This window comes from Balaenoptera physalus (genome assembly GCF_965194825.1).
Source record: "Balaenoptera physalus genome assembly, chromosome: 5".
Classification (NCBI taxonomy): Eukaryota; Metazoa; Chordata; class Mammalia; order Artiodactyla; family Balaenopteridae; genus Balaenoptera; species Balaenoptera physalus.
The window spans coordinates 38,770,411-38,793,370 of NC_138884.1; the positions used below are offsets into that span (position 1 = coordinate 38,770,411).

General features: G+C 36.4%; 2 protein-coding genes across 13 annotated transcripts in view; one reads left to right on the top strand and one right to left on the bottom strand.

The window, feature by feature from the left end:
* The window catches only part of TRIM2 (tripartite motif containing 2), a 192,666-nt gene extending 184,290 nt beyond the window's left edge, over positions 1 to 8,376 (top strand). For all 12 annotated transcript variants that reach the window (XM_082463519.1, XM_082463520.1, XM_082463505.1 and 9 more), the window contains 2 exons: positions 3,458 to 3,502; positions 8,133 to 8,376. In XM_082463519.1, coding sequence (XP_082319645.1) covers positions 3,458 to 3,502; positions 8,133 to 8,239 — 152 coding nt within the window. In that variant the 3' untranslated portion in view covers positions 8,240 to 8,376. The remainder of the gene's footprint in view (positions 1 to 3,457; positions 3,503 to 8,132) is intronic.
* Positions 1 to 22,960, bottom strand: part of TIGD4 (tigger transposable element derived 4) — an 827,821-nt gene that overhangs the window by 617,647 nt on the left and 187,214 nt on the right. The window lies entirely within an intron of this gene.

Consider the following 22,960-nt stretch of genomic DNA (forward strand, 5'->3'; position numbering starts at 1 on the left):
CCACATAATTGTCTCAATAAACAAAGTATTTGATAAAATCCAACACCCTTTCGTGATAAAAACACTCAACAAACTGGGAAAAGAAGTGAGCTTCCTCAATCTAATAAGAGTGTATCTGTAAAAAATGCACAGCTGGGACTTCCCTGGCAGCCCAGTGGTTAAGACTCTGTGCTGCCAATGCTGGGGGCACAGCTTCCATCCCTGGTTGGGGAACTAAGATCCCACATGCCACGTGTGGCCAAAAAAAAAAAAATGCACATCTAACTTTTTTTTTTAACATCTTTATTGGTGTATAATTGTTTTACAATAGTGTGTTAGTTTCTGCTTTATAACAAAGTGAATCAGCTATACATACACATATATCCCCATATCTCCTCCTTCTTGTGTCTCCCTCCCACCCTCCCTATCCCACCCCTCTAGGTGGTCACAAAGTACAGAGCTGATCTCCCTGCACTATGTGGCTGCTTCCCACTAGCTACCTATTTTACATTTGATAGTGTATATAAGTCCATGCCACTCTCTCACTTCGTCCCAGCTTACCCTTCCCTCTCCTCGTGTCCCCAAATCCATGCTCTACGTCTGCATCTTTATTCCTGTCCTGCCCCAAGGTTCTTCAGAACCGTTTTTTTTTTTTTAGATTCCATATGTATGTGTTAGCATACGGTATTTATTTTTCTCTTTCTGACTTACTTCACTCTGTATGACAGTCTCTAGGTCCATCCACCTCACTGCAAATAACTCAATTTCGTTTCTTTTTATGGCTGAGTAATATTCCATTGTATATATGTGCCACATCTTCTTTAAACATTCATCTGTTGATAGACACTTAGGTTGCTTCTATGTCCTGCCTATTGTAAATAGAACAGCTAATGTATTGAATGGTGAAATGCTGTATGCTTTCCCCAAGGATGTCCACTCTCACCTCTTCTGTTCAACACTGTACTGGAAATTCAAGCCAGGGCAATTAGGTAAGAAAGAGAAATAAAAAGCATCCATATTGAAAAGAAAAAAGGAAAACTATCTCTATTTGCAGTTGACATGATCTTAGATAGATAGATACCCCTAAACAATCCACAAAACAACAACAACAGCAAAATACAACTATTAGAGTTCGCAAGTGAGGTCAGATGATTGGAAGATAGAAAATCAATATATAAAAAACACTTGTATTTTATAAAATATCAATAAACGGCATGAAAATGAAATTAAGAGAGAATTCCACTTAAAATAGCATCTAAATGAGTAAAATACTTAGCAGTAAAATTAATCAAATAAGTGCAAGACTTGTACTGAAAACTAAAAAACATTTAATGAAATTAAAGACCTATATAAATAGAAAGACATCCTGTGTTCATGAACTGAATGACCTAAATGTTGTCATGGTGGAAGTACCCCCCAATTGGTCTACAGATTAACTGTAAAACCTCCAAAATTCCAATTTCTTTTCTGCAGAAATTGATATTAGTCCTAAAATTCATGTGAAAATGTAGGGGACCCAGAACAGCCAAAGAACCTTGGGGAAAAAAAAAGTTGGAAGACTCAAATTTCCCAATTTCAAAACTTACTACAAAACTTGAGTAATCAAGGCAATTTGGTACTGGTATAAGAATAGACATATAGGTTAATGAAATGGAATTGAGCGTCCAGAAGTAAACAAGGTTTTGAACAAGGGTACCAAGACCATTCAATCAGAACAAAATAGTGTTTTCAACCAAGGATGCTGGGCACAACTGGTTATCCACATGCAAATGAATCAACCTGGCCTCCCACCTCACACTGTATACAAAAATTAACTCAAGTGGAGCAAAGACCTAAACATAAGAGCTAAATCTATAAAACTCTTAGAAAAAAACATAGATGTGTGTCTCTGTAGCCTAGTTTTCTTAGATATGACATCAAAACTCAAGCAACCAAAGAAAAAGTAGATAAATTTGACTTCATCAAAATTAACAACTTTTGTGTGTCAAAGTACATTGTCAAGAAAGTGAAAAGAAAACCCACAGAATGGGAGAAAATAGTTGCAAATCCTGTATCTGACGAGTGTCCAATATCAAAAATATATATTAAAAAAACTCTTAGGACTCAACAATAAAAAAAAAATTTAAACACAAAGGATTTGAATAGACATTTTTCTAAGGAAAATATACAAATGGCCAGTGAGCATATGGAAAGATGCTCAACATCATTAGTCATTAGGGAAATGCAAATCACAACACAATGAGATACCCATTAGGATGGCTGTAATAAAAAGAAGGCAAAATAATTATTGGTGAGGATGTGGAGAAGTTGGAACTCTTAGACTGCTGGTGGGATTGTGAAAATGATGCAGCCACTTTGTTTTTTTTGTTTGTTTTTGTTTTTGTTTTTTAACATCTTTATTGGAGTATAATTGCTTTACAATGGTGTGTTGATACAGCCACTTTGGAAAACAAGTTATCTGTTCCCCAAAATGTTGTATGTATAGTTACCATTTGAGCCGGCAATTCCACCTCTAGGTATGTACCCAAAAGAATTGAAAACATGTTCACACAAAAATTGTTAAATTATTCATATTAGTAATAACAGCCCAAATGTCCATCAACTGATGAGTGACTAAGTGAAATGTGGTATATCCATACAATGGAATATTATTTGCAGTAAAAAGGAATGAAGTATTTATACATGCTTGAAAACATTGTACCAAGTGAAAAGAAGCCAGACATATATGATTTCATTTATATGAAATGTCCAGAATAGGCAAATCCATAGAGACAGAAAGTAGATAAGTGGTCTCCAGGGGCTGGGGGTAGGGGGAAGTGGACTGACTCCTAATGGGTATGGGATTTCCTTTTGGGTGATGAGAATGTTCTGGAATTAGGTAGTGGTGATGGTTGTACAACCTTGTAAATATACTAAAAACCGCTGAATAATACACTTTAATATGGTGAATTCTTTGGTATATAACTTTTATTTCAATAAATAAATAAATGCTATCATGAATACTATTTATGCCCAGGTGATCATGGCATTGTTATGTGCTGTGTAGATTAACTTGAACGACATCGTATAGATACAGATAACATTTAATAGCAAGAAGTATAATTAAATATAAAGTAAATATTTCCTCCTTCAGGGCTACTGTATGGCCATTAAAATTGTATTGTCAAGTTTATTGTTGTCTAATATGTATACACTAAAATGCTTATCATTAAACTTAAATTATTTTATCTTCTTCTGGTGTTGTAAATTATTTGAGAAACATCGCGGTTAAACATGTTTTTAAAGAGGAAGTACAATAATAGTGGACATTTAGGAAAGGGAAATTGTTCACATTGACTTTCTATTCATGACTAATATAACTGCAACTATCTAAAATTTCCTTGGGAAGTTGAGCAGGTTTGTGAGATACAGTGTCACTATTTAAGCTTTTTTTTCCAAAAAAGATGAATCTATATATATATGGTTGGGTTTTTTTCAGGTCAAGCAAATGAAGTGGCCAAAGAAGCTGCTAACAGATGGACTGGTATGTATTACAGTGGCACTGATAAACTAGTCAAACTCTTGTACACTTACTATGATGTGAAATGCAGGAGCTATTGTGCCTGGTTAAGTTCAAGAAAAGACATATCTGAAAGTGTATGTATTAATCAAGTTTTTATATCTTAAATCATTTCATTTACTTAAGGTAATTTTTTAAATCTTATTATGAGTCATTTTGTAAAGTGTAAGGCATTTTTGTAAAACCAATGATTACTTTAAGTTTTCTGTAACTTTCCCCAGATAAATCACTTGGGCTAATCACTTAACCTTCTTATATATTAATGCAAGATACAACTTTAAGAGTTTCATGCAATCCTAAAGATTTGTCTTCTTGCTCATAATAATAATCGCAAACATTTGTCAAGGGCTGATTATGAGCCAGGCGTTATAAAGCGTGTCTGTGGTGCATTCTCATTTTATCTCTACAGCAGTCTTATGAGGTAGATAGGATTATTATCCCTAATTTTAGAGATGAAACTGAGGCCACTAGGAACCCACAGTCACACAGGTGCTAGGCAGTGGAACAGGAATTAGATTTCAGAGTCCAAGCTCTCACCCACCACACGGGGTAGTCTTCTCTGTGTATGTGCTTTCATGTAAATGCCTTATTAATCCATTTGCCAATGGATACACCCTCTGGTCTATACCAGGTATATTCTAAGAAATGGGAACTAATAAGGCATTATCTATGTGTCTTAAAATTTAGAAGAACGTTAATAAATAATGATTGTTGTGAATTATATACAAGTATGATTATTATTGTTAAAACCTGTCTGGAAGTTACACTGATGTCTTTTCAGTATTTAATTATAAAATAATAGTAACTGAACCTTTCCATCCTGGTAAGAGTCCTTAATGCCTTTATATGTGTTACCCTTATTCTGTTTCTGTGGGACAGTATGGATAAGATTGCATTGACACAGAGATGCAGAAAGCCTGAAGTAGCTGCCTTAAGTCAAAGGTGATTAGTCACTGGAAGAACAGGGATTAGAGCCAGATTTCCCTGATTCCACGTCCAGGCCTCTGTATTTCACAGAAAACTTAAGAATTGTTTTTCCTTGTCTATTTTAGAATTAAGTACACTGATAAAATCAATATAACTGGCCTTTGGTTCCTATAAAATTTCAGTCTTATTTATTACAAAGTTATTTCCTAGATAGTGTAATGCTTTAGTGATAAGAACAGAGGAGGGTAAAAACAGCAAACTAACATTAAATAAAAGAGAATAATGAAATATGTGTCCAATAAAGTATAAATAAATAATAAATACAGTGATATCATATAGGTTTGAGAAATATAAAATTTTGAGTAAGAAAAAAGGCAAGTGGATTTTTAGGTTAAAAATAAGACAAGAGTCACAAAGCGATTTCCCCTAATTAACAAAGCAGCTCAGCAAACAGTAGGCATAGGCAGCCTGTGTATATAGGGGGAGGAACTTGACTTTGAAAGGAATCCAGGTTGTTCTCCTTATTTGCTATGTGATTTATTGAACCTTTCTGAGCCTGCTTCTTCATCTGTTCAATGTGGATAATCTCTACCTCACATTTTGGGAGGATTAAATAAAAGTTTGTAAGGCGTTTAGCACGCCATTAGACACATTGATAAACAAATACTCCCCTTTTCCCTGTCTCTTAAAAAAATCCTTTCATGTTTTCCAGTTGATCATGAAATTCAAAAATTATAATTAAAAAAATGTGAACAACTTTTTTTCCCTTGTGTTATTAGCTGAGAAAGAACCTGAAACTTTTAAAATCATATAGGAAGGATGATATTTTCAGAACAGTAGAAACAGCTGTTAAGAACCATATTTCCATTTGAGTTTACAGCTTGCTCCTTCCAACATAAAACTGTTATGAAAAACTCATGGAGTTAAAACGAATTATACCTCAGAAAACCTTCCTGTTTTCAAAACAAACAAAAAGAAAACATCAATAATACTTATAACTAAAGATCGTTATATAATTATTAGTTAAGATTTGGTTTCTTTACACTGAAAAGGTCCCTAAAATGTATTCTAAATTGAGCATATTTACTGTTCAGTAATTCAGTATTTCAATTTTATAGAATGAGAAGTCACCTCAGGGTATAAATATAACTAGAAATATAGCATCTAAATGTTTTGCGACATTAAGTAACTTTAAAAGTGATTTATCAAATTATATAAAACCTTGCCTAATAACTAAGATAGTGGAGTTTTTATGACTTTGTATGAGAGGCATCTTAATGAGTGAGGGGGGAAAGATGTTGTGAGGTCCTAACGTAGACTCATGCATGTGATATTGCCCATCCTACTCCTGTATATATCTTGGGTTTGCCACCATATAAATTAATATGAATTCTACCAGTCTTAAGGTTGTTTCTTAAAAAAAAAAAAGTATTTTTTTATCCATTTATAAACATTTCCACGTAATAGAAAAATTAATTGACAGGGATGAACTATCAAGATTGTGGGTAACTTTGTCTTGAAGGCAGACATCCAGTGGCCCAAGGACATATTTAATCAGAGTCTTTTTGAATTGGTCCATTAAGCATTGTATAGAGAGGCTTTTTATTTGTTTATTCTTTTGTTTGTTCTTAATCTTTGAAGGTTTATAATAAAATGGTTTCTTGCCCTCACATGAACCAGGAACTCCTTCCTGCAGAGGCTCTAGTCTTACTATGGTGTCTCGTTTTCTTCTCTCCTGATCCCGGGTTGAAGTACATTCCTCCAAGGCTCCTACAGCATTGCATCTGTCCTCTTGTTTTCTGGAAATCTTTCTGTATTCTTGGAGCCTATTCTGCAAGCTGTACACATAACACTTGATCTTTTCTCTCTAACATACATATCACTTTGGAATTGTTTAGTGATAAATTGATTTTTCTCTCTCTACTCTTGTGTCAGTTTGAAGGCATAGGCTCTTTATGTTCTGGAATACCTGTAATACACTTAATAGCTGTCTTATGTAGCAATGGGCCCTCTATAAGTATTTGGTTGTGACTGTCAAGATTGCACAGGTTGTGCAGACACTAATCAAATTAAACAGATTATTCTAGAGTACCTCATGCTATTAGTATTCTCTCTTAGGTTCTTATGAAAAGTAGAGATTTGGTTTAGATCATTACATAAAGATTTATTTTAATATCTGTTCATATTCTATAACACTTTATTTACAGAAATGAGGATATTTTGTTAACATTATTCTATTTGATATAGTAGTATTCACCTCAACAGTGAACTTCGTTCCAAACATTTAGTTATCAATATTTGATACTTGGAATTAAACTTCCTAAAACAATATTTTTAAGAGTGATCGAACTTCATATATTAATTTCCTAATGGTACCATAACAATATACTTCAGACCAGGTGGCGTAAATAAAGAAATTGATTTTCTCACAGTTCTGGAGGATGGAAGTCCAAACTCAAGGTGTAGGCAGGCTTGGTTTTTTCTGAGGCCTCTCTCTCCTTGGCTTGTAGATGGCCACCTTCTCCTTGTGTCCTGACAGTCTTTCCAATGCCTGGCCCTGGTGTCTCAGTGTGTCCACATTTACTTTTCTTGTAAGGACACCAGTTAGATTGGATTAGGGCCCACCCCAGTGGGCTCATTTTAACTTAATCACCTCTTTAAAGACCCAATTTCCAAATACAGTCATATTCTGAGGTAGTGGGGTTTAGGACTACAACATGTGAATTGGGAGGAGGTGATAATTCGGCCAATAACACTCCAAAAGAACCTACTTTAACCCTTCATTTCATTATCACAACTAACACAGTGCTTGATGTTTTATAGAATACTCTGAACCAGAAAACTGTATACCATTATTTTTCTGTATTTATAATACATATTCATTATAAAGATGGTATATGTACATTAAAGAGAATGTGTAAAATTAAAAAAAGAAAACTCATCGTCATTCCCATTCCCTCAGTGCAGCCATTGTGAGCACGTTGGTACTGCCTTGCATCCTTCACTGCCTATGCATTGACACCCTTCTACTTGATTAGACATTTAGATTGCTTTTATTTTTTTCTTTTGTTACACTGGGATGAAGATTTGCTCACAAATCTTTGTACACAATTTATTTCCTTGGGATAAATCCCTTTATATAGATGTAACACTTTTTTCAGTGGTAAACTGCATTTAAATTCCCTAGAAGACATTAAGGATATATCTGTTCCTCTTTTAGTCTTAAGAGAATCCCTTATGTCCTCCTCATCCCTTCTCCCTGGCCTGATTGTCTGGAAGCCATTCTCTCTGTGGGGGAGGGAAAGGGATTCCATTTGGGAACAGGAGCAACTCTAATTCCTGAGGTAACAGAATCCTGCCTCTGCTGTGGAAATGTGGAAGAGGCACCATTAACCTCTCCCTGGCTTTGGATTATTCTTTAAGTCAGGTATTCTTTAGTGGCAACTAATTTACTGAATTTTTTAATATGAAATCTGTTTATTCAAAATAATCATTAAATCTTTTCTTTCTTCTGAAGTTAATTGCTGCTACTCTTGAAAATACAGAAAACTCCTTATTTTGATACTTGTAAAAGTAATAGAAGAAAAAAAAAACAATGTAATTATATTCGAAATGTTTTGTGATTGTGTTTTCAATTCTCAAAAATATTTCTCAATTTTCTTTATAGATAACATATTTGCAATAAAATCTTGGGCCAAAAGAAAATTTGGGTTTGAAGAAAATAAAATTGATAAAAATTTTGGAATTCCAGAAGACTTTGACTACATAGACTAAAATGTTCGGTGTCAGTGAAGGAGCTATGTGCTTGTGAATATGTAAATTTTTATATTATCCACCTAAATGTACTGAATTGTCATTTACCTATAACTGTGTTTATCGTTTTATTAATTTTAAATAAAGTATAAAGTATAGATGTTTTGCACTCTTTTTGATCAGGCGAAAGCAGAATAATAGCCATGTTCCCTCAGTGCTCATTAGAGTAGGAGAATGCAAGTAAAGTCGTCCACCTGTTAGTTTTACCAATAATTTTTTATAGGTCAAAGCCATCATGACATGATAACATTTTTTAGTTTCTCTCAAATATTAAATATTAAGAACTAATGGTACTTTTGAAGGCTGTATTATACCTATACACCCATACATACATGCTTGGAAATAACCTTAAAAACTCTAATGGCTGCTTTACTATTTCTCAGTATTTAGTGGAAAATGTGAGTGATTGATTTTCAGTGTATAGCATCATGTTTGAAAATTTCCCACAGGAAAAAATACAGAAAGTTGGTGTTCCTCAAATTTAGAGTTAGGTAGTAATTCCTCAGACATGAAAACTTTCTTTTGAATGTTTGATGCCTTTCTACTGTAAAGAACAAGCACGTGGCCCTTTGTCCTGATTTATGCCCTTTTTTTATAAGATGATATAGTGGTGTTAGTATAGCACACATAACCAGCAAGAGTTCAGGGATTTGGGGGCTTCCCTGGTGGCGCAGTGGTTGAGAGTCTGCCTGCCAATGCAGGGGACACGGGTTCGAGCCCTGGTCTGGGAAGATCCCACATGCCGCGGAGCAATTAGGCCCATGAGCCACAGCTACTGAGCCTGTGCGTCTGGAGCTTGTGCTCCGCAACAAGGGAAGCCACCGCAGTGAGAAGCCCGCACACCGCAATGAAGAGTAGCCCCTGCTCGCCTCAACTAGAGAAAGCCCGCGCGCAGCAACGAAAACCCAACGCAGCCAAAAAATAATGAATAAATAAAATTAATTAATTAAGAAAAAAAGATGCCACAAGCTGCTCAGTGTGGCCAAAAAAATTTTTTTTATTTTAAAAATTAAAAGATGCTACCTTGTTCAGAGAGGTATGTATGTTCAAAAAGAAATCCATTTTTAATGATCCCTAAAAGATTCTATTTCATAAATATTTAGACAACTTCAAAAAAATTTTTTGAATGTTTTATGGGTCTAGCACGAGAATGATTGAGATGGAGTCTGTGCATGAGCTAGCCAGAGGTTGTGGTATCCTCCTAAGCCAGAAATGTGCTGGTGGATGTTTAACTAAACTGACTCTTTGGAAAGTGGAGTGGGGCCTGGTTTATAGTATTTGCCTATTTGTGTGGGATAAATGCTCCCAGCATAGCCAACTTCAGATTACCAGCATGATGACAGTGCAGGGTTGGGGAAGGATGCTCAGTGGCACACTGTTGTATAGTATTTCTACCATGCGTATACAATAGATGTGAACCTCAAGAGCACAGATAATGGTAAAGTGTAAAATAATCAGGGCATGACGAGCTTTTAGTTTTAGTACCATTGTTTTTAATGTAATATAGTTCATCATAGTTTATGTGATTTAATCTTAGTGATGTTAACAGCTGGCTCACTACTAAGTTGGCTTGCCTGTTCCAGCACATCCACTGTTCTTCATCTTGAAGAGCTGCTTTTGAGCTTGCTCTTCCCTGTAATTAGAGATACTGATTAAGAAGCCCAGGGGCATTGGTCCAGCCAAACTCTAGGTAATCCTTAGTCCTGGGTTGGTTTTGTAATTGATCTGAAGACTGAGGACAACTTAGGTAGACCTAGAGTCAAATTACTAGTGATCCAGGATCAAATTTGATTCAGTAAATATTGTTATAATTGATACTCCCAGTATCGTTTCAATGAATTGTGAAGTTTAAAAGGTATTTGAGAGCCGATTTCCATCTTATCAATCTTCTTCACATGTAGTTATTTTTAAAATCTCACTACCTGTCTTATTTTTAAAGGATTCTAGAAAAGATTTTACAGTTTCCTAGTAAGTTTCACAATTGTTCAGGGCCAGGTCAGATCACTGAAATGTCACTTCTGAGGTTGGGCCAGGACCAAAGCAATCCTTAAGAATGAATTGGATAGGACTTTTCCTCTGATGTTTGCCGCATCATTAGTCTAATAGGATTATAAAGTTCTTGTCCTGTCTCAGAAATAGGTGCTATTATCCTAAACTTTATCAAACATGATTCTAAGGGATTAGAAAAGGAAATGTGTACAGCTGACAGCCAAGAAGCAAGAACCACCCTAATAATTCCTGAGCAGAAAGATCTAAATTGTAAACCTGATAATACTGGGGTTTGTTTTTTTTTTTTTTTGAGAACATGATTGGAGTAAAATAGGAAGCATTTTCCAGCTAATATGGCATCATTTGTAAGAGCAGTTACGATGTGACAAATGGGGGGAAGGTGTCTTAAAATTATACATAAACTCCCTTTCAGGATGTGCTTCCTGAATATCGGGAGGGAAATGTACTGCATTATGAGATGGCCACTGCAGTGAATTTATATTATGTTTATCCCAGCTTGACTTTTTAAAAATTATTTGTGAGAGAGTTCAGGTAATATGGCTATCTTTGAAAGTATTCATTGAATCTCAAGGCTAATGATTTCTGTTAACCAAGAATGGCAAACTACCACCCCGAGCGCCAAATCCAAGGCCTGTTTTTTTTACAGCCTTTGAGCTAAGAATGCCTTTTATACACTTTTTTAATGATGTAAGAAAAGGAGTATGCAACAGAGGCTGTATGTAGCCTACAAAGCCTGAAATATTTACCATCTGACCCTTTACAGACAAAGCTTGCCAACTTTCAGAAGATCAAAAACTGACCTCCTGTGGTCTAGATATGACCTGCGAGGTATATTTTATTTTGCCTAACCTGTATTTTATTTTTAATTTAAATTAGTTGTCAACATATTCACGTGTAAAAGGTCACATGCAAATTGAGATTTCCAGCTTCTTTTGGACACTGGCTGATTTAGCAACCCACATGGCAGCAAATCTGCTAGAGGTAAAGAGGACTGGCTCAGTGGTTGCGAGTTCATTTCTGAGAGGAATGCCAAATACAGCTTTCTTCCTTAAGTCACAGTTTTGCTCCAAGTTGACAACTGACTTGAGATCACACTTTAGTTTCAAGTTTTCAAATTCCAGAAAAAAAATCCAGGTGCTACTTTTTTTATTGAGATTGTATTAAAATTTTAAATTAATATAGACCTGATATCTTGATGATGAAACATTCTATTCAAGAACAAGGGATGTCTTTCCATTTGCTCAAACATACTCTTGTGTTTTTCCAGCAAACTCTAAGTTTTCCAGAAAACTATAAATTTTTCTTCATATAAAATTTTTATATTTCTTAAGTGTTTCTTAAGTATTTTATCTTTTTTTGTTGCCATTTTAAATGGAGTTTTCTCTTCCATCTTATTTTCTAACTGGTCATTATTTATGTATCTGAAGGCTACTGGGTTTTGCATATTAACTTTATATCCTGCTATCTTGCTAAATTCTTTTTTGTTTGAGTTTGTTTTATAATTAATTCTTTGAGGTTTTCCAAGATCATATCATCTTCAATAGACATAGTTTTTTTTTTAATCTTTGAAAATTAACACTTTATTTTCTATTCCAAAATAAAAATACCCAATTTAACTGTAAATGTAACAGAACTAAAAGCTGAAGGGAAAATAAGGGGATTACTGAACTTCAAATCTTCTCTAACCAATAGATAATTCTTGAAAGAGACTTCTGAGATAAGAAACAAAATTCAAAACCATTAAGAGACTGAAGTCACTAGGTTTTTTTAAACTTTTTTTTTGCTTTGTGATATTATCAACTGTCTCCATTTTTTTAATTTAATTTAATTTTTTTTTATATCTTTGAGTATAATTGCTTTACAATGGTGTGTTAGTTTCTGCTTTATAACAAAGTGAATCAGCTATACATATACATATATCCCCATATCTCCTCCCTCTTGCATCTCCCTCCCACCCTCCCTATCCCACCCCTCTAGGTGGTCACAAAGCCCAGAGCTGATCTCCCTGTGCTAGGTAGCTGCTTCCCACTACTCTCTATTTTACATTTGGTAGTGTATATATGTCCATGCCACTCTCTCACTTTGTCCCAGCTTACCCTTCCCCCTCCCCGTGCCCTCAAATCCATTCTCTATGAATAGACATAGTTTTAATTCTTCTTTTCTAATTCTTATGTTTCTAATTGTTTTATCTAATTGCATTGGCTAATACCACTCATAAAACTGTAGTGGAGATAGAGAACATCTGTCTTGTTTCTGACCTTAGTAGGAATGCCTTTGTACTTCTGCATTAAGTAAAATGCTGGCCTTTTATAATATATAATTGATAATGTTAAGGAAGTATTAATCTAGTCCTATTTTCTCAAGGATTTGTATAAGGAATGCTTGTTGAATTTGTCAGAGTTTTCTCCGTCTATGGAGATAAGCATATGATCCTTCTTTTAAAATCTATTAATAAGTTGAATGATATTAATATATTTCCTAACACTCAACTATCCATATATTCCTGGCATAAAACCTACTTGGTCATGGTGAATTATTTCCTTAATGTGATATTAGAGATTTTTAATAGTTTATTTAGAATTTTTGCATCAATATTCATAAATGATACTGGTCTCTAATTTTTTCTTTATGTGCTATCTCTTCAGATTTAGGTATCAATGTTATAACTGCTTTTTTTTTTTTTTTGAAACATCTTTATTGGAGTATAATTGCTTTACAATGGTATGTTAGTTTCTGCTTTATAACTCCTTAAAAAAAAAAAAAGGTCATGAAGAACCTAGTGGTAAGACAGGTATAAAGACACAGACCTACTAGAGAATGGACTTGAGGATATGGGGAGGGGGAAGGGTAAGCTGTGACAAAGTGAGAGAGTGGCATGGACATATATACACTACCAAACGTAAAATAGTTAGCTAGTGGGAAGCAGCTACCTAGCACAGGGAGATCAGCTCTGGGCTTTGTGACCACCTAGAGAGGTGGGATAGGGAGGGTGGGAGGGAGGGAGATGCAAGAGGGAAGAGATATGGGGATATATGTGTATATATATATAACTGATGTACTTTGTTATAAAGCAGAAACTAACACACCATTGTAAAGCAATTATACTCCAATAAAGATGTTAAAATAAATAAATAAATAAAAAGAAGTAGCAGGATCAGCATGTTACTTAGAGATAGGGAGGAAAACATCTAGAACAATCTTCTAAAAGTTGAATGTGTTTCTCTGCGTGGTGAGAAATGGGGTTGGAATGGGGCAGTGTGTGCAATTGCTATTTTTTCATACAAGTCTTGTACAATGATTTGATTCTTGAAACTGTGTGCATGTGAAACTTTTCTTAAAAATAAAAGAGTAAATTAAAAAAAAAAAAAGATTTGCAAGTTTTCTTTCATTTGCTCTGAAACAATTTATGTATTGATAACACTGGGACTACCTGGCGTCTAAAGAACATTTCCAAATATCTGTTTGCACATTTATGGGAGTTTCGAAGATGAATTCCTTGACAAAAGGAAAAAGAAAAGAGACCCTATTCGTGAAGAACTGATCCTCTAAAAAGAATATAAGAAATATGAGATAGAGCTGGATTTTATAGAAAAGAAGTGGAATGGTAATAGCTTTGAGGACTTTTTAAATTGCTTTTTCCATGGGTTTTCAGAAATGGATTCCATGAGTTTTCAGAAATGAATTATAAAAAGATTTGTAAAAAAATTAGCTGGGAACCTTTTATCAAAAACAGATTTGTAAAAATTACTGCCTTTTAGCTGAAATTTATTAATGAAAAAGAAAATTTGTAATTAATGCTCAGGTGTCTTCAGGTTAGCTTTTAGAAGTGAAATCCCAAATGCTTTCTAAAAACCTCTCTAAAATGTACCTTACCAGTTTGGAGACTGGATTTGATGCAGAAAGGGCAAGTTATTTTGCAAGCCAGAACTTGGAAGGCATTATGTTTCTCATAACATTTTGAAAAGTAACTATGGGAACTTTTTACACATTTAAATTGAACAGATGTGTAATTTTTTTCTGTCCAGTTGTGGTTGTTACCATGTTTAAGTAAACGTACTTCTTGCTTACATGTGTTTCCTGTGTTATGTGAGCTCTAGGGACCCACACCTGACTGAGTTTAACTTGCTTATTAGCAAGTTTCCATCTGAGCAGATTTGGTTTGATTCTGAGGTCAACTGGAACAAATATTTTGCCTTTAAGGACCCTAATAAAATCAGTTTGTATTTACAGGGACTGAAATGACCTGTTTGTTTGTTTTTAACAGATAAAAATATACTTTTAATGACAACAATTTCCTTAATGCATCTAGAAAGATAACTTCTTTTTTAGCACGGTGTCAACATTTGACATAGCACATCTTGAGGGATAAAAGTACCTGGATATGAAAATTATTTTGTATAACCATAACTGAAAGTATCTAAGAGGTTGCTTAAATTTTCTCATATATAGACAATATTTAGAAGCAGTGACAGCCATATTATATGGCAATATTAACTATGTTATAATAAAACCATTTAAAGAGTAAGGTGGTAGTGTTGGAACTAAATATATTTTGAAGATTCTCTTCTCCCTACTAGAGAAAAGCTACTTGAGGGCATGTTGATTTTTCATCTCTGTAGGGCCAGGGCACCTCACATATTATTTGGCACAAAAGAATTGCAACTTCATAATCTCCTGCCTCAAATAGACTCTCAGCATTTCTTATCAACGCTTTTACTTAAAGCTATGACTGGCCTTATTCCAGAAAGGCTATAAAGCAGCTGTTACTTTCAATCAGCTTTTCCTCTCAGTCCCTAAAACTATTTCAAACATTTGCTACCCAGGCCTCTCTATTCAACTCTACTTTCCTCAGTTTTCTCTATTTATTTAAAAAAAAAAAATTTTTTTTTTTAATATGAGCTCTTCAAGCATAATCTCAACTCCCTAACCCCCTACCTCCAATTATTTTCACACCCATACTTCTGCTTAGACTAACATCTCCACTGTTGCCGAGCGCCAGCTCCCTGCTGGTTGCTCCAAGAACTTGCTTTGCTTCATTTTTTCTCCTCTTTCCCTCCCCCAGTATCTTCACTCTTCCTCTCTACTGCCTGATCTTTCTTAACACGCCTCCACAGTGTTGCATCAGACCACATTACCAGATAGGATAAAATACCATTTCTTCTCCTTATATTCTAATATCCTAGGGTTCAGATAAATTAAGTCATTTTTGAAGGTTACTCACAGTCACTTTTTCTCCATTTATGAAATCATTTGAACATTCATTTAATAATCTCATATTTGCCAGGCATTATATTAGATGTTGATGATACGAAGATAAATGAGTTCTATAGTCCTTGCCTCAAAGGATTCCAATTAAGTGAATGAGGCAGACACACAAGCAGGGAATTATAAAACTAAAGAAAGCCAAGGTGAGGTGTGTACAGGTGTTAGGGTGATGTGGAAGAGGGGCACTGCCTCACCAACCTACACCCACACTTCCTAGGATGTATTTCCATAGATATAAAATTGACCATGGGTGGGTCCACCTCTGGAAATGACTGTTCCTATTCTGGCTCCCAGTTATTGATATCTGTTTAATAAATCCACAGTGGGAAACACTATTATATTTTAATAATTAAACATAATCATTTTAAATAGTAAGAAAAATATATACAAAAGTAAATTATTGCTACCAAAATTTCTACAGACCATATTGCTACCTTTTAATAAAGGGGGAAAATAACACATATAATTGCTTGTGTCTACACACACACACACAAACCTGAAAGGATGCACAGGAAACTTAATAATGGTTACCTATGTGAAAGGGAGGGATTTTTCCTCTGTTCCTTTTTATAAATTTTATTTTTAACTGTATATTGCTTGTTCAAAAATTTGAATTACAACAAAGAAATCCTAGAGGTCTCTGCACCATCTGACCTCAACTTTTCAATCTTATTTTACACTTCTCTGCAACATGATACAAATTAAGCTAGTCTCATCTCTTAATCGAAGAATCATTAGCATGCAAGTTTTGCTCATCTGAGCCCTTCATCAGGCATGTCCTCTATCTAAACCCTATTTCTTCAAGGAGCAGCTCAAGTCCAGCATCCTTCATGAGGCCTTCTCTATTAACGCCAGCTCACAGTTACCTCCCTTAAACCATCGCTCTATATAACAAGTTAAGGTATGTCCACCCATGTGGCACTGGTCATTTGTAATGTTACCTAAATAATGTTTGTGTTTGGATGTTTTGTATCCACTAGATTCCCAGCTTATACCTCCTTGCATCATCCACATATAAATAAAGCACTTAATATTTCTTGAATCAATTAATCCAATCCATTCGCTGAGGGGGATAATTTTGTCTTAATGAAAACCATTGAATGAAAATAAACAATAGACTGTTGGAAGTGTTTCCTAAGTCCCTGGAGAACAGTATGGATCTGGATCAAACAAGCTTGAGTTCAAGTGCTGGCTCTCACTGTGAATTTAGGCAAGTTACTTAACATCCCTACGCCTTCCTGCCCTGTTTCTTTTTTCTTTTCTTTTTTTTTAAAATTTTTATACAATTTTTATACATGCCATTTACACTTATTACAAAGTATTGGCTTTATTCCCTGTGTTGTACAATAGGCTTGAGTCTGTCTCACCCCCAATAGTTTGTACCTCCCACTCCCAGACCCCTATATTGCCCCTCCTCCCCACTGCCCTGTTTCTTGAATCTAGATAAAACAACTGGCCTCAAAGATCTGGAGTTTGTTTGGAGAATTAAACGAAATGATGTAGATACAGCAATTAACACTGTGCTCTAGCACAGAGTATAGGCTCAGCAGAAGATAGTCATGTCATTCTGAACATTTAGGAAGTTCTTGTCAGGAGAAAATAGAATACTGCAAATACAGTGATGGCGGTTACTTGCACAGGTGCACTGCCTTCCAGGGCCTGGGCGCCCCCAGACCTCACTCTCACCTTGGGGCCCTTGGTCTTGCTGTGGAGTAGCCTACACTTCCCTGCATCACCCTCACCCCCAGCCAGCCTCTGCACTCAGGGCCTCCTCCACTCCTGCCAGGACAGGGGAAGATGAGTTACAGGAAGGCCAGCTCAGAGGTTAGGAAACATTTTCTTACAGAAAAGTTTTGTCATCCATGGTGGTCGGGGTCTTTAGTAAAATTAGGTTAATGGATTTCTTTGGCCATATCTGGCCATCTGAACCACCACATCTAAAATTGTTTCCATGGGAAACTATGTTCCAGCCTAATGACTGACTTAGAAAGGACCTATTGGAATGCAACTTGTTTGGGGACTGTTGGTAGATCAACATGCATAACTCATTGTCAATGAAAAAGGAATTGACATTTCTCCTGCTGAAACATACTGTACATACATTTTTACAACTGTTTCTTGGGGACACCAAGTATCTAAAGTTATTGAAAATAGCAGCCGTATAAGCCCATCAGATTGAATTGATTTTCTGGGACTAATTATATTTGAGCTTCAAACCCCAGCAACTCAAATTTGCTTGTTAGGTGTCTCTGAGACATTTTTAGAATTCAATACTTTGAAGCAAGGCAGAGGGAGCTTTTCCCTTTGCAGTGCCCCCCTTGTGGTTACATAACACTGTGCTGAAGTGGCGCCCCTCCCCCACCCCTCCTAGAAGCCTTCCTGCCCTTGTATGGCAGCTGTTCCACTGCAGTTCTTGGTACTGAAGCAAGCAAGTCGAACCCTTATTAGGATCCAAGTTTAAAAGTTAAACAGCTCAGGGGCTAAGATTAAGTATCTCCTGTGTGTAGAATCTGGAAGATACTACATGAATCAACTACACTGTGTTTCGGATGAAGCTGTTAGATATGAATAGGTGATCTGTATGAGATTGGTGTCCTAACACAAAAACAATGACTTGTTCTGTTTTAAATTCATCCTAAGTCCCAAGAAAGCATTTTTCTAACTCTCTGATGTTTCCATGTTGTGTAATTACCACAAGGAGCATCAAGAATGTCTTTTCTTTCCTTTTGCTTCTCTTTCTTACGTCCTTGTGGATGTGGGCAAAAGCAGCATCCACATACTCTCTGCTGTTTATTCCAGGTTTACGCTCAGTCCCTGAGTCACCCTCTCTTTTAAGTTAGTTTCTCTAAGAGGGAGAAGAAAAAAGCAGAACCAGTCAGACAGTTAATTCTCTTGTTCCATCCCCTCGACAAGGCAAGTTCTCAAGAAGGGTAGGATATAAGCATTTAATATACCAAAATAAGCCTTATAAAGTTACCCCACACAGAATGGAAACTGGTGCAATTACTGAAAACAGTACGAAGGCTCCTCAAAAAATTAAAAATAGAGTTGCTGTATGATCCAGCAATCCTACTCCTGAGCATACACCCAGATAAAACTATAATTCGAAAAGAGAGACTGGTTCAAGATGGTGGAGTAGAAGGATGTGCACTCACTCCCTCTTGCGAGAGCATCGGAATCACAACTAACTGCTGAACAAGCATTGACAGGAAGACACTGGAACGCACCAAAGAAGATACCCCACATCCAAAGACAAAGGAGAAGCCACAGTGAGACGGTAGGAGGGGCGCAGTCACAATAAAATCAAATCCCATAACTGCTGGATGGGTGACTCACAAACTGGAGAACACATACCACAGAAGTCCACCCACTGGAGTGAAGGTTCTGAGCCTCACGTCAGGCTTCCCAACCTGGGGGTCCAGCAACGGGAGGAGGAATTCCTAGAGAATCAGACTTTGAAGGCTAGCGGGATTTGATTGCAGGACTTTGACAGGACTGGGGGAAACAGACTCCACTCTTGGAGGGCACACGCAAAGTAGTGTACACATCGGGACCCAGGGAAACGAGCAGTGACCCCATAGGAGACTGAACCAGACCTACCTGCTAGTGTTGGAGGGTCTCCTGCAGAGGCGGGGGTGACTGTGGCTCACTGTGAGGACAAGGACCCTGGCAGCAGAAATTCTGGGAAGTACTCCTTGGCGTGAGCCCTCCCAGAGTCCGCCATTAGCCCCACCAAAGAGCCGGGCAGCCGCCAGTGTTGGGTCGCCTCAGGCCAAACAACCAACAGGGAGGAAAACAAGCCCCACCCATCAGCAGACAAATGGATTAAAGTTTTACTGAGCTCTGCCCACCAGAGCAACACCCAGCTCTACCCACCACCAGTCGCTCCCATCAGGAAACTTGCACAAGCCTCTTAGAGAGCCTCATCCACCAGAGGGCAGACAGCAGAAGCAAGAAGAACTACAATTCTGCAGCCTGTGGAAGGAAAACCACATTCACAGAAAGACAGACAAAATGAAAAGGCAGAGGACTTTGTACCAGATGAAGAAATAAGATAAAACCGCAGAAAAACAACTAAATGAAGTGGAGATAGACAACCTTCCAGAAAAAGAATTCAGAATAATGATAGTAAAGATGATCCAGGACCTCAGAAAAAGAATGGAGGCAAAGATCGAGAAGATGCAAGAAATGTTTAACAAAGACCTAGAAGAATTAAAGAACAAACACCTAGAAGAATTAAAGAACAAACAAACAGAGATGAACAATACAATAACTGAAATGAAAAATACACTAGAAAGAATCAATAGCAGAATAATTGAGGCAGAAGAACAGATAAGTGACCTGGAAAACAGAATGGTGGAATTCACTGCTGCAGAACAGAATAAAGAAAAAAGAATGAAAGAAATGAAGACAGCCTAAGAGACCTCTGGGACAACATTAAATGCAGCAACATTCACATTATAGGGGGTCCCAGAAGGAGGAGAGAGAGAGAAAGGACCCGAGAAAATCTTTGAAGAGATTATAGTCGAAAACTTCCCTAACATGGGAAAGGAAATAACCACCCAAGTCCAGGAAGCACAGAGAGTCCCATACAGGACACACCCAAGGAGAAACATGCCGAGACACATAGTAATCAGATTGACAAAAACTAAAGACAAAGAAAAATTATTGAAACCAACAAGGGAAAAGTGACAAATAACATAAAAGGGAACACCCACAAGGTTAACAGCTGATTTCTCAGCAGAAACTCTACAAGCGAGAAGGGAGTGGCATGATATATTTAAAGTGATGAAAGGGAAGAACCTATAACCAAGATTACTCTACCCAGCAAGGATCTCATTCAAATTCGACAGAGAAATCAAAAGCTTTACAGACAAGCAGAAGCTAAGAGAATTCAGCACCACCAAACCAGCTCTACAACAAATGCTAAAGGAACTTCTCCAAGTGGGAAACACAAGAGAAGAAAAGACCTACAAAAACAAACCCATAACAATTAAGAAAATGGTAATAGGAACATGCATGTCGATAATTACCTTAAACGTGAATGGATTAAATGCTCCAACCAAAAGACACAGGCTCGCTGAATGGATACAAAAATAAGATTCATACATCTGCTGTCCACAAGAGACCCACTTCAGACATAGGAAAACATACAGACTGCAAATGAGGGGATGGAAAAAGATACTCCATGCAACTGGAAATCAAAAGAAAACTGGAGTAGCAATACTCATATCAGATAAAACAGACTTTAAAATAAAGAATGTTGGGCTTCCCTGGTGGCGCAGTGGTTGAGAATCTGCCTGCTAATGCAGGGGACACGGGTTCGAGCCCTGGTCTGGGAAGATCCCACATGCCACGGAGCAACTGGGCCCGTGAGCCACAATTACTGAGCCTGCGCGTCTGGAGCCTGTGCTCCGCAACAAGAGAGGCCGCGATGGTGAGAGGTCTGCGCACCGCGATGAAGAGTGGTCCCCACTTGCCGCAACTAGAGAAAGCCCTCACACAGAAACGAAGACTCAACACAGTCATAAATAAATAAATAAATAAATAAAAGAACATGAATTTCTTTAAAAAAAAAAAAAAGAATGTTACAAGAGGCAAGAAGGACACTACATAATGATCAAGGGATCAATCCAAGAAGAAGATATAACAATTATAAATATATATGCACCCAACATAGGAGCACCTCAATACATAAGGCAACTGCTAACAGCTATAAAAGAGGAAATTGATGGTAACACAATAATAGTGGGGGACATTAACACCTCACTTACACCAATGGGCAGATGATCCAAACAGAAAATTAATAAGGAAACACAAGCTTTAAATGACACAATAGATGAGATAGATTTAATTTATATTTATAGGACATTCCATCCAAAAACAGCAGATTACACTTTCTTCTCAAATGCACACAGAACATTCTCCAGGATAGATCACATCTTGGGTCACAAATCAAGCCTCAGTAAATTTAAGAAAATTGAAATCATTTCAAGCATCTTTTCTGACCACAACACTATGAGATTAGAAATCAATTACAGGGAAAAAAATGTAAAAAACACAAACACACAGAGGCTAAACAATACGTTACTAAATAACCAAGAGATCACTGAAGAAATCAGAGGAAATCAAAAAATACCTAGAGACAATTTACAATGAAAACACAAGGATCCAAAACCTATGCAATACAGCAAAAGCAGTTCTAAGAGGGAAGTTTATAGCAATACAAGCCTACCTCAAAAAACAAGAAAAATCTCAAACAATCTAACCTTGCACCTAAAGGAACTAGAGAAAGAAGAAAAAACAAAACCCAAAGTTAGCAGAAGGAAAGAAATCATAAAGATCAGAGCAGAAATAAATGAAATAGAAACAAAGAAAACAATAACAAAGATCAACAAAACTAAAACCTGGATCTTTAAGAAGATGAACAAAATTGATAAACAATTAGACAGACTCATCAAGAAAAAGAGGGAGAGGACTCAAATCAATAAAAGTAGAAATGAAAAAGGAGAAGTTACAACAGACACCGCAGTAATACAAAGCATCCTAAGAGACTACTACAAGCAACTCTATGACAATAAAACGGACAACCTGGAAGAAATGGACAAATTCTTAGAAAGGTATAACCTTCCAAGACTGAACCAGGAAGAAAAGAAAATATGAACAGAACAATCACAAGTAATGAAATTGAAACTGTGATTAAAAATCTTCCAACAAATAAAAGTCCAGGACCAGATGTCTTCACAGGTGAATTCTATCAAACATTTAAAGAAAAGCTAACACCCAACCTTCTCAAACTCTTCCCAAAAATGCAGAGGAAGGAACACTCCTGAACTCATTCTATGAGGCCACCATCACCCTGATACCAAAACCAGACAAAGATACTACAAAAAAAGAAAATTACAGATCAATATCACTGATGAATATAGATGCAAAAATCCTCAACAAAATACTAGCAAACAGAATCCAACAACACATTAAAAGGATCATACACCATGATCAAATGAAATTTATCCCAGGGATGCAAGGATTCTTCAATATATTCAAATCAATCAATGTGATACACCATATGAACAAATTGAAGAAGAAAAACCATATGATCATCTCAATAGATGCAGAAAAAGCTTTCGACAAAATTCAACACCCATTTATGATAAAAACTCTCCAGAAAGTGGGCATAGGGGGAACCTACCTCAATATAGTAAAGGCCATATATGACACACCCACAGCAAACATCATTCTTAATGGTGAAAAACTGAAAGCATTTCCTCTAAGATCAGGAACAAGACAAGGATGTCCACTCTCGCCACTATTATTCAACATAGTTCTGGAAGTCCTAGCCATGGCAATCAGAGAAGAAAAAGAAATAAAAGGAATACAAATTGGAAAAGAAGTAAAACTGTCACT